Genomic DNA, 15,987 nt, shown 5'->3' on the forward strand with positions numbered 1-15,987 from the left:
ATAAAAGAAAGAGACGGTAGCCTATTAGACATGGAAGTGACTGGTGGTGTTCGTAAGGTAAGGCGAGAGGGGAATGATTTGGTAGGATGAGAAAGACTTGCCTGTATAAAAGAAAATTAGACAAAAATATAAGGATAATGTAGACATTTTGAAAAAATTGTTAACTTAGTTAAAGTTTGTACTTTATATATATTACAAGGGGAATTATATGTATATTTTTAGACTATAGAGAGTTAATAATGTATTTTTCTGTTAAACATAAGAAGGTAAAGCATAATTAGGCTAAGTTTGGCAACACCAAAATAATCTATCTTTTTATTTTTTTTTCATCACATCACCTCTTTATTTTTCTGCACATCTTTTTATAAAAAGATAAAAAATACACTTATTTAGATTATCACAAACAAACACATGTGCAAGAAGGAAACTTGTTTAGTAGTGGGACCAGTCTTCTGAGGTGGTAGTCTAGTTAGGTATTTGATTATTCACTCGGTTATTTTCTTAAAGAGTTATTTGATGATTTTAGAGGAGGGTCAAATAGCACTTTAAACATATTTTGATTGATGGAAGTGATAAAATTCATAATTTTTTTATTAAATAATTAAAGAATAACGAGGAACATAGTATATGATAATTGATTAGCAGCACAATCAGTAGGTTCGAGGAGCACGAAAGCAAAAATGATATAATCTTGAAGAGGGCCTAGAATTGTCTGGCAGACTGAGTGGCACGTGTGGGGATTAATTGGTACGTGTGAGGGAGAGTGGTGTCGTGTCGACGAGAGACGATGCCAAAGAAAAGGCAGACATATAGGTAAGAATGAGAATGCCGTCCTCGGTTATAGCGTATGGTTGCCGCTACCGTGCGCCTTTATTAAAGCATCATCTCTTACACTTCACCACCACAACTCCCACTCCCACAACCACTCGTCGCTACCACCACCCTCGCCTCCTTCGTCTAGGTCTTCCGCCTCTCGCCGTCACCACCGCCCTCTCTTCTTGTAATCTCCCTAACCCTAGCCTCGTCACGGGAAACTCTTTGGGCCGCCGCATGGAGGTCGATCTCTCTCTCTCTCTCTCTCTCTCTCAACAATATATATATATATATATATTATGTTTATGTATGTATGTATTTATGTATTTGAATGTATGTTCACGTTCCATTTCGTCTCTATGCTGATCAAGTTTGTTCATGTCCTGTAAAATTGCAAATGATGTTTAATTTGTGGGAATTTTGTATTGATCTAATTTAGGAAGTGGGGATTCTAGAGTGGCGTTTTATAGAGTGATCTTAGATTTTTTTTTTTTTTTTTTTTTTTTTTTTTTTTTTTTTTTTTTTTTTTTTTTGGTGCAGATGAGATTTAATTCTACAAAAAAAACACTAAAAGACACAATAGTAGGACAATAGTATTGATAGTCACTCACCCATAAATTTAAAAAAAAAAAATCACTCTAGAGGAATGGTAGGCAATTGGGTAAATTTGAGAATTATAATGATCTAATATGTCTTAATCAAAGAGCATAAGGGATTACTAGGAATAATAATTTGGGTAATTGAGAACTGCTTCTTTTAATAATCAACTGAAGTTTTTTTGTTTTGCTTAGTTTTTGGTCAATGTTAATGGACTACACAAAGGGCTCAGCTAGCTGTTAGCTTTAACAACAGGGCCAGCCCTAGGTGAAGCCCTAACATGGGGCCGTTTTAGTTATTCACATGCACAAAAAAAAAGAAGAAAAAGTTTGCTTCAATTTATTAGTGCCAAAATTACATACTAAAATTTAGTTTCATAGATAGCGAGCTATAGTTTACAATAAGTAAAAAATACCAAAATACTCAAACTATAGTACTCAATAGAAATTGAACAAATTGTTTTGAACAAAGATAAGTATAATCAACCAAATTTCAATCAACAATCCAACAAAATATTCAACCTATAGGAATTAATGAACTGTTGGTTGGTGACAATCTGATCCAAGAAAAATTACTGAGACATATTAATACATAAGTATTGATTTACGCAACATAAATTTAATCCTATCTAACAAAAATTAAACATAAATTAGAAAGTATTTTAATTTTATTGAATTATAAAACTAAAGGCATTCTAAATTATAGCAAGGGGAAAATGAATTTGTTCACATACCTTGGGAGTGTGTGAACAAAACACAAAATTCGATTGGTTCAAAATTATAGGCTCTACGTTCAAAAAGTGTATTAATCCCACTTAAATTTTGTGGAGTCCATTATTTTAAACCAATTAAAATTTGTGTTTTGTTCACACACTTCATAATGTGTGAACAAAATCGGAGTAATAGCAAGGGAGAGGGACAAGAGTGAGAAGTTGATTGCTTTATATTCCTCTTGATCTTTCAAGTTTCAAATATGTTTGATTCATTTGAAAAAAGTTAAAGCAAAAAGTAAGACTCTAGGGCACAAAAGAAATTATGTTAATACAAAACCATTGAATTTTATTTTGATGGCCCTTTGCTTTGGATTGAACCATTTTTAAATTTCTAATAATGAAATGGGCACTAACAAACGTACCAATAAACATACCAATTAGATACAAGTTGAATCCCATATCAAGTGGTATAACCTACATAGGAGTCTTGTGAATTAGTTGGTATGTTTGTTGCTATATTTGTTAGTGTTCTTGGTATTACTATTTTATTTAAGGCCTAATAAGTAAGGAAATTCTTTTTTGGATTTAGTACGAGAGACATTTTTGGGGACCTAGGCGCCGTCCTTTCTCACTTTTGCCTAGGACCGGCCCTATTTTTAAAAGGAAAATTCATTGATCTACTTGGGTAAAATCATTATTGGGCTGACTTAGAAATTTCTATCTTTCTATTGCACACCTGGCTATCTCATTTTTTTGAGTTCTTTTTGCTATCTGGTTTTCCATTCACCTTGTAACAGATCAAGTGATGAACTCAATACACTGTGTTTTAGTTCAAGAATACATAAAACATTGTACTGAGACTATTTTTTTTTTTTTTGCTGAAAGCGATTTTGGACTGGAAGTGGTATCAATAAGAACAAGGCAATGGTTGAGCATTTGCAGCAATACGGAGTGATAAAATCGAAGAAGGTAGCAGAAGTGATGGAAACTATAGATAGGGCTTTGTTTGTACCTGATGGGACCCCACCTTATGTTGACAGCCCTATGCAAATAGGGTACAATGCCACAATTTCTGCTCCACATATGCATGCAACATGTCTTCAATTGTTGGAGGACAATTTGAAGCCTGGCATGCATGCTTTAGATGTTGGTTCAGGTATTTTTTTTATTATTCTGTTCATTTGTAACCATGTCATTGAATTATTGATTAATGACTTGATTCTTGAAACTTCAAAATTTTGAATTTAAGGTCTTATATTAATCTAGAACCATTTGGATTATTTAATATTCATCATAGAACAAATGCCTTGAGTAGAATATTTAATTAGGCAGTAGAGTTTTATCAATCGTATATGACCTAAGCCTGAACAGGTTAGTTAAGCTTGGATCTGACTTGAGTTCAATATTGATTCAGCCAGAACAAACTCATCCTGTCTGAATATTGGTTCCTCTGTTTACACTGTTTAGAAATTTGTTCATCTCTTTTGTAATTCCACAAGTTCTGCATATGTTTCTTTGTATGCCTATTTTATCTATTAAAATAGTAATAATAATAATAATAATAATAATGATTACTACAAAAAACCTAATAATGATAAAGAGGGTAGGGGGCCCTAAAATCTTCAATGGATGGGATGCGACAGTTTGTCAATCAAGTCAGTCGTGTACCTTTTGGTTTGAAACTGTGGACCAGTATATCCATCTATAGTTCATTCGAAATTGCTAAAGATTCCTTTAAATTGGTTAAACTGGTTCTGTGTACCAGTATGTCCATCTGTATTTCAATTTGGTTCTGTGAATTTTGTGGTTCTTATTATGCAATTTCCTTATGGCCATTCTTTTGTAGGAACTGGATATTTGACAGCATGCTTTGCTTTGATGGTTGGGCCAGAAGGTCGTGCAGTTGGTGTAGAACATATTCCTGAGTTGGTGGATTCTTCAATTCAGAATATCAAGAAAAGTGCAGCTGCTCCATCACTCAAAGAAGGTTCTCTCTCGGTGCATGTTGGGGGTATGTTTCACAGATGCTTCAGCCTCTCCTCCCTTTTCTTTTGGTTGGTTATTGTCTTTTTAAGAATTACATTTTTATGTTGTTTGGCAAAGTATGGGTTTTACCCTGCTAGGTAAGTGATTAGAATGCTACGCTATGAAGCATGGGTACTTCGAAAAACGTGCCGTACCTGTACCGGGTACTTACCGGCGTACGGTATCTCGTATGGTACTTCTGCATACGTACCGGTTACTCGAAACACATACCCAAATTTTTTTCTTCTTAATTTTTGATGTACCTAGACGTACTTAGTATATATCCAAGTTTTACTGTACCTCAATTAAAATAATATTTTCTTCTACTACAGAGATAAAACTCCTTTCACTAAACTCTTCTATTTTTTCTTTTTTCTTTTTTTATTTTATTTTAAATGCTTAGCATGATTTTAAAATTGACCTATGATTTGTAAGTTATTTAAAATATTGACATTCAATTTTGATTTATATATTTACTTTTGGCATTAAATGTTAATTGTAGGTTGGACTTTAACAAATTAAACAAAACCAAACCAAGCCAAGGCTTAAGTCCCATCAAATGGGGCCGGCTACCTTAACAAATTCAACCATTTAATTAGTTTTTGCATTACTCTAAATTAAAAATAAATATTTTTTTACAAGCGTACCAAGCCCAAGCTATACCTCGTACTCTATTTTTTTTTTTAATTTTATTGAATCGACGTATCCTCGTACCAGTACTAGTACCAGTATTTGTACCCGTACCCTTGCTTCATAGATGCTACGTAAGTGACATTTCACTTGGCGGATTTTTTAGGCTGGGTTATGTGTGGGAAATCTCTATGTTGCAAATTGATCGGCATCTGATGGTGCCACTGCCAACAAGAAGGGGAAGTTGTTTGCTTAACAACTACACACATCATAAATTTTGGTTTAGGGTAATTTCAGTAATTTTACATGTTAGGTTCAATGAAGCTTCTATTTTCACACATTACTTCCTCTCTATATACGTAATGAATTTTTCTTTTATTATAGTTTTGTCCTAAAATAGAACCACCAAAATACCCTTGTTTTCTATTCCAAAACCATAATCCCTTAACCTTTGGCCGTTGCCGTCGCTGTCATTGTTGGCCTTCTTCCACGACCGCCCCAACCATTCTCCCACCCTCGCCTTCTGTCATCATCCCTTCCCACATCTTCACCAACCGCTTCAGCCCCTCCACCATTCACAACAATCCCAATCTCTCATGTTCGTCGATGACAGATACGATTAAAGATATAGAGAGAAGGGAACCATATCGAGAGGGAGAGGAATTGGTGGGGGATTTCAAGAAGGGTTTGGGATGGAAGGTGGTTCGTGGATGGGAGGTTTGTGACGACAATTTGTGATGGAGGCTGGTTTGTAGATAAGGGGTTCCTGTCAATGGAGGTTTTGAGGGGCTACAATGGAGGGAATTTCATGGTGGAGGTGGTTCAGAATGGTGGGGGGTTCACGAAAGAAGGCTCGCGGTGGTAACGGTGGTTCGTGGCAGCGATAGAGGTCGGGGTGGAGGCAGGTGGTGGTTAAGGTTAGGGTTAGGATAAAGGTTTGAAAGTTAAAGAAGATTAGGGTATTTTTGGTATGATAGGTTGTGTACTGAGTAAAATATAATATTTCAAATTTATTAACTGTGTAGCTTGAGAAAAGATGTTCACAAAGAAGAATTGGTCTGTGGCAATAGAATTTTCCTAGGTTCAAATATATTGCCTCAAACATGGACTATCAAAATATGCTGAACGAAAACTTTTTGTTAGGTTCAAATATGTTACCCCCAACATGGATTGTCAAATATGCTGAATGAAAACTTTGAATACCACATGCTCTTTTGAGTGTGGTATAATGGGGGTACTCTAATACAGACCATATTAGTGAATTTATTAAGGTACTTCTAAATGTTATGAGTAAATGCATTTTGGGGGGGGGGGGGGGGGGGGGGTGAAGAAAAGGATCAAACTACATCTTTTATAAGTTGAGTTATTGATGCATTATGGCTGCTTGTTTATATTTTCTTGCCAAAACTCCACTTTTTTCAGATTCTAATCTATTTGTATTTAATGTTTTTTTTCTAATGTGGAAAAACATTGAGGAAAAAATTAGCAAAAAAATGTTTGGATAGCAAAATTTGCGGTTTTGTGCATTTCAATTTGTAGACTGCTATAATCTTACAGCAACAACAACAAGAAGAGTCAGTCTCATGGCTAGTCATTTCATGGTAAGATAGTTAAAATGACCAGTTTGCTTGAAATGAAAAACAAGAGTTGGTCTTGTATATTGTTTTAGGAGTGATTTTGCTTTGAAAAATGATTCAAGACCAAACACTTCAGGTTAGGTTTATAGTCCTTTCTTGGGCTAAAATCCAGCTGGTTGCTCTTATAGTAATTGTAGAAGGTTTAGGTTCAAATGTGTTTTTACACACTCTCTCTTCATTATTTATGTTTCATTTCTGAATTTCTGCTCCATGCGGATTGTTGGCATGAAATGCCCTGGTTGTGGGACCCCAGGAAGAAAGCAAAAGACACCCTGCTATTGAATGATATCATCTGAGTGGCAATATGAAATATAATATTGATGGATGACCCTGGGTAGTGCAGCTGATTGATGTACTTTGATTACTTATGGGTTGAGTTGAATTTGTTAGAATAATCATTTTACTTTAAATTCTGGCCACTGGCTTTATGTAGTAAATTAAATAATTTGGATGGTGGTGGCAGATGGAAGGTTAGGCTGGCAAGAGTTTGCACCTTATGATGCCATTCATGTTGGAGCAGCAGCACCGGAAATCCCTCCAGCACTAATTGAGCAGTTGAAGCCCGGGGGCAGGATGGTGATTCCTGTTGGGAACATTTTCCAGGACTTGAAGGTTGTTGACAAGAATCCAGATGGTTCTATCAGTGTTCGAGATGAGACTTCTGTTCGCTATGTTCCGCTTACAAGTCGAGAAGCTCAGTTACGGGGCTATTGATAATGTTAGAGTGAGTAAAGAGGACTTGCATCCATCTTTTGTCCATGCTATTTGTAACCCGAGCATCATCTATATCATCTGTCATATATCTCGTCTGGAAATCTAAGTCTTGGCTGTGTGATATTATTTTGTTTTGTTTTTATTTTTATTTTTAAAATGTGTATTTTGTACAGACATAGTACACCTTTACAGAAGTGCCTGCAATATTTTTCTTCTGAGGCTGGGATGCCTTTTCCCGGTATTTTACTTGAAAATCCTTTCATTCGAGCTGGGTCCAGTTTCTTGTTCGATTTTGTTATGTTGATTTAGAGAAATTTTATTTTATTTATTTATTTTTTTTAACTTTGGAGTTTGTCAAACCGATTAGTACAGTTTTTGTTTACAGTTTCACTAATTAGAACAGTTTCTTTGAAAAGGCGTTTCTAGTCAAACTATCAAATTTGAAAGGACTCTGAGCTTATCTCGAACATTATTTTTTTATCCCTAACTGGACCTCTTGATTTCTACGGGTTCAACTGTTCTATAAATTTTTAAGATATTTATTTACATCACTTGCACTGTTGCACAACCAAATGAGTCATATTTTTCAAATGTCAACACATACTCGTGCATAAGGTGGTCCTTCTTAATTGTCTTTCAGGGAATTCAAGCTCCATTTGAGCATAACAAGCTTTGATCCTTGAAGATCACCATATAGATAGGTGAGGAGGTGGCTGCTGCTTTTTTAAGTGTTGCTTTGTGGGTTTTGATAGACATAAAGGATGACCTAAAGCATTAGGTTTGGCCACTAAGTCTCTAACTTGGGCTCTAGTCAAATATCCGATGGTTCAAGAAAGGAAATTTCTAGCAAAACTTGTAAATCAAAAATTCATCTCACCCCCAATATGGCGTTTGGATCATCTGAAGTTTAAAGTTTCTTCAAGTTCACAAAAGGACTGCTTTGTGGATTAGGAAAATAAAAAATAAAATGCGTGTGCTTGTACCTAACGAAGAGGTAGAAAGAGAGAAAAAATCAAAGAGAGAAAGAAAAGATGAATGATTTGAATGATGGAGCAGGAAGACTCACTATCCTCGGCGATTGCCACTGTCGTCAGCGATTAGAACCGCAATGGCCACCATGCTTGGCAATTGCGACTGTCTGCGGTGACTATCATTGTTGTGCCTTTGATGGGGTCTATTCTAAGTTCTATTTCGATAATCCAAATTATTTATTTTTTAAGATATATTAAATAAAATATACTTATAAAATATTAAATTAATCGTATATTAGTTGTCTTTTTATCAAATCACATTTATATCTAAAAAAATGAATAGTAAATATGATTTTAAGTATAAAACTTACTACAAAATATTATTTGATGAAAGCACTATCAATATCCGATCAACTTAATTTTTAACAAGTATATTATACTCAATGTATCCTAAAAGTGAACGATTTGAATTATTGAAATGAGATCCAAAGTGGACCCCATTGGAAGCACAATAGTAACTATTATGCTTCTAACTTAACAGTCACCCCTTTTCTCTTTTTAGAATCCTAAACTATTGACATAAACCCCAACTTAATGAGATATATTAAGAAGAATAAATAATAATCATTCTTACCAATCTATAACAGGTGACAAACATTTGTAATGTATCCTCTTGGGGCTGACAATGGGATCTGCTAAAAGGCCTAACGATTTAGTAAATGCATTCCCTGATTGGAAAAGTCATTTTTGGAGGTAAAACTATGCATTTTTGTGATTTGCATTGTTAGAACTTCTGACGGATCCAAATGGGATGGGCCTGAAAAAAGACCACCTTTGCAAGAATGGTGTTTTGCAGAATATATGACCCATGTTTCTTGAGGTTCTTTCAATTCTTTTACCGTGATCAATACAGTCGATTAATTATGTCTTTCCTAAAAGTTGATACACGTGACAATCTTTCTTTTTATTTGATATTTTAGCAACTACTCAAGTTAAACTAAATTAAAAGTATGGTTAGGGTAATTTCTGTTAAGAAATTGGGCTGAACTAGGTAGTAGTGGGCTGAGAAAAGAGCTCAGGTAGCTCTGTCTTGGGCTGATTGGATGATAGGCCGGTTAGTGAGTTAGGCCTAACTAATAGAAGGCGGCCGTATGAAGAAGGCCGAGCTAACTTTAGCTCGACGTAATCCATCTGATGGTCAAGGATTGTGTAGTTTGGTCAATGGCAGACCGGCATAATGTAGTTTGGTTGGATATTTACAGTCGAACATAGTGTTGTTTCCATATCACGTGGCGTTTAGTAAGGAGAGTGTTCTAAGGATAAGCATTATCCTTTAATAATGTGACTCCTAGGAGGATTCTAATAAGGAGAGGTAGAGTCTTACTAGGATTGTGTCACGCGGAATCTATAAAAGCTCAAGACATAACATATTCCCAGGTATTGCAATTCTGACTCTTGAATATGCAGAGCTTTTTTGTCTATTGTCTATTTGCTAACTTAGGTATTGGAGGGGTTTCTGGCACACACCCACCGGCTAGCTCATATTTGTGTTCTCAGGTGATAAGACGACGACGTTTGAAGGAGTGCACACTTGATCAACATGATTATACGAGGAGGATTATTTCGTACTCGTACAATTGGCGCCGTCTGACGACATTTCCTCTAAAGGCCTTGTTTGAAAGGGCGGACTTCTCCGGACGAATATTGAAGAGGGCAGTGGAGTTGGGACTGTTTGACATCAAGTTCAAACCTAGAACGACGATAAAGACCCAAGTTTTGGCAGATTTTGTGACAGAATTTGCTTTAGGAAGTCATTTTATTTGCCCGGTGGACTTGACCGTGGAGACCGAACAAAGGGGGGGGGGGGAAGAGCCATGGGAATAGCGTAACCCTCGCAGCAAGCTAATCAACCATGCAAGGGAAGCCTAATAGTGGCCACACCTTTCGCCAAAGCCAACAGTGCATTGCCAAAGGGGGAAGCGGCAAACCGCGCCACTATAAGCACAATTTACAATGATGTGCCTGAAAGGGAAATGGTAGGGCAACCGAGCAAAGAAAATATCGCTCAGTTAGCGCACAAAGACTTGGAAGAAATAACTGAAATCCCAGACCCTAAAACATCTTCGGACCTATCCACTTGCTGGAAGTTATTCGTGGGGGAGATGTGAAAGCTCTTTGTGGATGATACTTCCAATAGACATAGGGCTGTACTAGGAATGGTCCTCATCTCACCAGATGACCTAACCATTGAACAAATAGTCACACTTTGATTTCCAGCATCCAATAACGAAGCGGAATATGAAGCACTGCTAGTTGGTTTAAAGTTAGCCCACCGGATGAAGGCCACCAAGCTAATGGTGTACAACGACTCCCAATTGGTAGTCAACCAAATATCTGACGACTATGAAGCGAAGGATGACAAAATGGCCAAGTATCAAGAGCTGGTTAGAAACGAAATCATAAAATTCGAAGTCATGAGGATAAAACAAACCGGCCGAGAAGAAAATAGCAAGGCAGATGAATTGGCTAGTTTTGCATCGATGGTAGACACTTCTATTCCGCACCCTTTTCTAGTTGACTTCTTGCCAAGACTGAGCATCAAGGAACTTAAAACGGTCGAGGTATTCTGCGCCGAGCTAGGTCCCTCCTGAATGGACCCCATCATCACGTTCTTGAAAGATAAGATTTTACCAGAAGACAAGAAGGAGACCAACAAGATTCGAGCAAAGTCACAATGATTTTGGCTTTCTCCATCTTTAGCGCTGTACAAAAAGTCCTTCACCGGACCATACTTAAAGTGTGTCCATCCTAGCAAGGTCGAGGCATTCTTATTCGAAATTCACAAGGGTATTTGTCGAAACCACTAAGGGGGGGGGGGAGATCTTTGGTCTACCGAGCTCTCATAAGGGTATTAGTGCCCATATATGCAAGCAAACGCAAAAAAGTATGTCAAGAAATGTAAAAAATGCCAGAAGTTTGCGCATCAAATCCATCAGCCAACCAGAGAGCTTCTATCCCTGACTAGTCTTTGGCATTTTGCAATGTGGGGCTTAGACATAATGAGATCACTCCCAACCGTGCCTGGCAATAGAAAGTTCTCATCGTAGCAATAGACTACTTCACAAAATGGGTGGAGGCAGAGGCATTTACATCCATCAAAGAAAAAGACATCAAGAAGTTTGTTTGGCAGAATGTCATAATCCGATTTAGAATCCCTAAGGCCTTGATATCTAGCAACGACACCTAATTTGATGGTAGAATCTTCAAGGGTTTTTTGCGAAGAGCATGAGATAGAATTCTATAACTCCACGCTGGCGTACCCCCAAGCCAACGGCCTGGCCAAGGCGTCCTTCAAAGTGATCTTAGATGGTCTGAAAAAGAGGTTAGAAAAAGCGAAAGGAAAGTGGGTTCAGGAACTTCGCCATGTCTTGTGGGCTTATCAAACTACGCCTAAGCGATCAATCGGGGAAACGCCCTTTGCCTTGGCCTACGACATGAAAATAGTAATCCCTTTAGAAGTCGGCCTCCCCACTATCAGAAGCAAAAATTTTGATCCAGATTTGAATGGAGAAGCAATAGCGTTAGAGCTAGAACTAGTCGAAGAATGAAGAGAAAGGGTGCTGATCCACATCGCTTCGTATTAGCAAGAACTGTCTAGAAAATATAACAAAGTGGTATACCCAAGGCAATTCAAGATTGGAGATTGGGTGCTGCATAAAGTAATGTGAAACACGTTGGTGCCTGGTGATGACAAATTAAGACCCAACTGGGAGGGGTTGTACAAAGTTATGGAGCTAGTAGGAAAATGAGCTTACCACTTAGAAGACAAAGAAGGCCAAGTTATCCCAAGGCCATGGAACACGACCAATCTCAAGATATTCTATATTTAGCATTTTGTACTTGTATTTTTTAACTTTTTGTTTGGTATTTAAAAAAACAAGTAGGCAGTTTTTTCCTAAAATTTTTTCAATACTTGTATTTATTTCGGCCTGTTTGTAAACAAAAATCTTTGCACGACTGGGGACAAAGTGGGTAGACAGGTTTAACCAACTCCTTTTTTGAACTCTTTGACCGAGATGGTTATCTCGGCCAAAGAAAGTTGGTAGGTTTCACCAACTTCTTTGGAATTTTTTGACCGAGATGGTTATCTCGGCTAGAGAAGGTTGGTAGGTTTGACCAACACTTTTTGAACTCTTAGCCCAAGATGACAGTTATCTCGACCAAAGAAGGTTGGCAGGTTTGACCAACACTTTTTGAACTCTTTGCTCGAGATGACAGTTATCTTGGCCAAAGCAGGTTGGCGGGTTTGACCAACAATTTTTTGAATTCTTTGACCAAGGTGGTTATTTCAGCCAAAGTAGGTTAGCAAGTTTGACCAAATTTTTGAACTCTCTAACCGAGATGGTCATCTCAGCCAAAGAAGGTTGGCAGGTCTGACCAATACTTTTTGAACTATTTGCCTGAGATGACAGTTATCTCAGCCAAAGAAGGTTGATAAGTTTGACTAACACTTTTTGAGCTATTTGCCCGAGATAACAGTTGTCTTGGCCAAAGAAGGTTGGTAGGTTTGACCAACACTTTTTGATCTCTTTGCCCGAGATGACAGTTATCTTGGCTAAAGCAGGTTGGCGGGTTTGACCAACAATTTTTTGAACTCTTTGATCGAGATGGTTATCTCGGCCAAAGTAGGTTGTCAGGTTTGACCAACTTTTTGAACTCTCTGGCCGAGATGGTCATCTGGGCCAAGGAAGATTGGAAAGAATGATTAACTTTTCATCAATGGTAGAGCTCAGAAAGTTCAAATCAAGAAAGAAATACAATTGGTGAGCAAAAAGTTCAACTTTCCATTGATGTTCATAGTTATTACAAGTGGTGGGGCTAATAGCTCAGTTACATTGCAAAAGTAAGAAGAAAAAGAAAAGGTACAATAACAAAAAGCATAATAGCAAGTTTCAGCACAGTTATGTAAATAAGTCATCTAGCTCAACATTAGCACCAACATCAACTTCACCGCTCGCCAGGCCCGCTCCAGCACCGTCTTCTAAAGTTAGATCGGTGATGCCTTCTTCGATGATCAGGCTTGGCTCGGTCTGGCTTGGCACTTCCAACCAAGCCAGAAGTGAGCCTTAATGACCGAGATTAACTGTGGGCACAGTTAGGCTCTCCTCCTCCACCCTCAAGAATTTTTGTTGAACGACATTAGCATAATCCGTCATATAGCTCAGTATGTAATGCAGAGGAGGATTCAAGAAAACCTTTGAATCATACGCCTGGCCAAGCTAGATGGCGGGTTAGTTCGGCTATGCTGTTTATAATTCGGTTGGTGTTAGTGGACACTTGGGTTGGGTAAAGCCTGGTTTGCCTGAGGAATTCACAAATTAATGATTGGACTAGAATCGAAGTCTGCTTTCAACTATCGACAGCACGGTGAAGGGGAAAAAACTAGATTTGCCCCCCGATACAGTGTCTTCTTCGACTAGGGTGAGCTGTATATCGTCTGGAATGTGGTACTCCCCTCTAAATTCGACTATAGCACCTAGCAAACTTAGCATGAAGTGGTATTTTTCCATGGTGCAAATTGTTTGTTCGGCCAAGTAGCTCGGCTCTGACTTGGTTGCTTGGTTGAGCAGTAGTGCCAGGTAGTGAAGTGTGGATGTGCCTGGACAACCTAGTCAAGTCTGCAAAGTGACAAATAAAAGCTGTTATGCTCCGTTGTTAACCTGGCTAAGGCAATAGTGTGTGCATGCGGTGCGTAGCTCGGTCGTGAGCTAGTGGTCACAGTTCAGCCCAACGCCGTAGCAAGGTTCTAGCTTGGCTAAGGAGATGGGCAAGGGCTTGGCCTGATTCAGATTAGGGGCAAGGTTTTAGCCTGGTCAAGTTCAGATGTAGGGCTATTAGCTCGGCTATAGTCATTTAAACGGGCACAAACATGTTTCTAGTTCGGTTGTGACACAATTTTGGATCCAAATCACTATTTCTAATTTTAGTCTCGAAGGGACATCTTCAAATTTTGAATTTTAAGGGTTATTACAGAGGCTCTAATCGTAAGTTCATTTTATGGTGGATTAATGTAGTAGAACATTGTTTTCGAGCCTATTTGGTGGATTTATAGTAGTAAAATGTCAAAAACTTAAAGAATACCATGAATATTCATGGAAAAAGTTGGAAAGTTTGAGAAACTTACAAATTTGAAGGTTGATTTGGATTTCGAGTAGAAGGAACGCTTCGTTGAATGATTGTGTGACCACGGGTGCGAGATGCAACGTGGTTTGGATATAACAATAGAGGAATCCGAGGGGTTTGGGCTCTGGAGTCATCGGAGAGGAAGGAGATGAACAGTGGCTGGGACTATTCAAGTATATGAATGTATATGAAAAGTGAAAGGGCGCGGTCTTTTCGAATTTTTGGTGGTGTTTGACGGCTGTAACAAAAGTACGGGACCAGTGGGGGCATGCCATGTGTCCCATGATTGAAGTGGTGCAAGAGTGACAGTTGAATGTACTGGGCAACTGATAAGACTGCTGGGCACCAAGCAGATTGAAGAGACGGAACAACATTATTGGTTCGGCTGACTTAAGCATTTCTATCTCAACTAGAAGAATGTAATCCCAATCATGCTCTACAGATGGAATTAAGGGGCAATTGAAAGGGTAATTTCTATTAAGAAATTAGGTCGAAATAGGTATCAGTGCCTGTCGAAGTTGGGCCGCATAGTGGGTTGAGAAAAGAGCTCAAGTAGCTCGGTCCTGGGTTGATTGGATGATATGCCAGTTAGTGAGTTAGGCTCAGTTGATAGAAGATGGTTGTATGAAAAAGGCCGAGCTAACTTTAGCTTGGCAAAATCCATTTAATGGTCAAGGATTGCGCAGTTTGGTCAATGGCAAGACGGCGTAATGTAGTTCTATCGGATATTTACAACCAAACATAGTGTTGTTGCCATATCACTTGGCATGCAGTGAGGAGGGTGTTCTAAGGTTAAACATTATTCTTTAATAATGTGACTCCTACGAGGACTCTACTAAGGAGAGGTAGAGTTCTACTAGGATTGTGCTACGCGCGATCTATAAAAACTCATGACAGAACCTATGACCAGATATTGCAATTCTAACTCTTGAATACGCAGAGCTTTTTGTCTATTGTCTATTTGCTGACTTAGGCATCAGAGGGGTTTCCGACACACACCCGTCGGCTAGTTCACGTTTGTGTTCTCAGGTGATATGACGACGATGTTTGAAGAAGTGCACACTTGATTAACAGGATTATACGAGGAGGATTATTTCGTGCTCGTACAATTATCAGTGCAAAGTACTAGATGGTCATCTCATGATTATAACACATAGCCCAATTAGCAACTGAATAAATAATAGCTTTCTTAGGATAGAACTTTTTCTAAATAATATTTTAGAATTTATTTTATTGGTTTGCTACATATTTAGGTAGATGTTATGATTTAGTAAGATTTGTAAGGGATAATTTGTCAATTGTGTTTGGTATAATGTGGTTCTTTGTTCTTGCTTCAAAAACAATGTTTAATTTGTGGATAGGATTACTTATGGATAACGAGATAATTTATCTCAATGAGGATAATTTAATCTGTAGTCTAGGTAAGAAATTCAAGATACATCCACCAATTTAATTGGGGAGATTTGGCGAGAGCCTCCTTCATTTTCATTGGAATGACATTGTAAAAGAGTTTATTCCATGAATGACTTTAGGGATAACTCTAAATGTACCCTTAAAAATTAGGTTGGACGCACTATTATTTTGAACATCTTAATTGAAAATTTAAATTTTTTTAATGCACTCTAGATAGTACTTATTATGTCCCTAAAAAAACCCTAAAAACCCTAGAAATATACTAGGAAACCTACTTTTTACACTCCATTAG

At 37.8% G+C, this 15,987-nt stretch overlaps 1 protein-coding gene across 3 annotated transcripts; it reads left to right on the forward strand.

Moving 5' to 3' along the window:
- The first annotated feature begins 506 nt into the window (after window positions 1-506).
- LOC114288284 (protein-L-isoaspartate O-methyltransferase 1) lies at window positions 507-9,136 on the forward strand. Of its 3 annotated transcripts, XR_014356904.1 has the most exons (6): window positions 656-1,056; window positions 3,008-3,278; window positions 3,969-4,133; window positions 6,878-7,138; window positions 7,769-7,829; window positions 8,747-9,136. XR_014356904.1 is itself a non-coding variant. In XM_082909482.1 (5 exons), exons 1-4 carry the CDS (start codon window positions 820-822, stop codon window positions 7,126-7,128), a joined length of 924 nt encoding a protein of 307 aa, XP_082765608.1. In that variant the 5' UTR covers window positions 656-819; the 3' UTR covers window positions 7,129-7,138; window positions 7,769-8,392. The 3 variants fall into 3 exon arrangements, 2 of the variants coding, with proteins under 2 accessions (XP_028087570.1, XP_082765608.1); XM_082909482.1 differs by lacking the exon at window positions 8,747-9,136 and having other exon boundaries at window positions 7,769-8,392; XM_028231769.2 differs by lacking the exons at window positions 7,769-7,829; window positions 8,747-9,136 and having other exon boundaries at window positions 507-1,056; window positions 6,878-7,382.
- The last annotated feature ends 6,851 nt before the right edge of the window (window positions 9,137-15,987 follow it).

This window comes from Camellia sinensis, chromosome 15 (genome assembly GCF_055761805.1).
Source record: "Camellia sinensis isolate YWXY chromosome 15, ASM5576180v1, whole genome shotgun sequence".
Classification (NCBI taxonomy): Eukaryota; Viridiplantae; Streptophyta; class Magnoliopsida; order Ericales; family Theaceae; genus Camellia; species Camellia sinensis.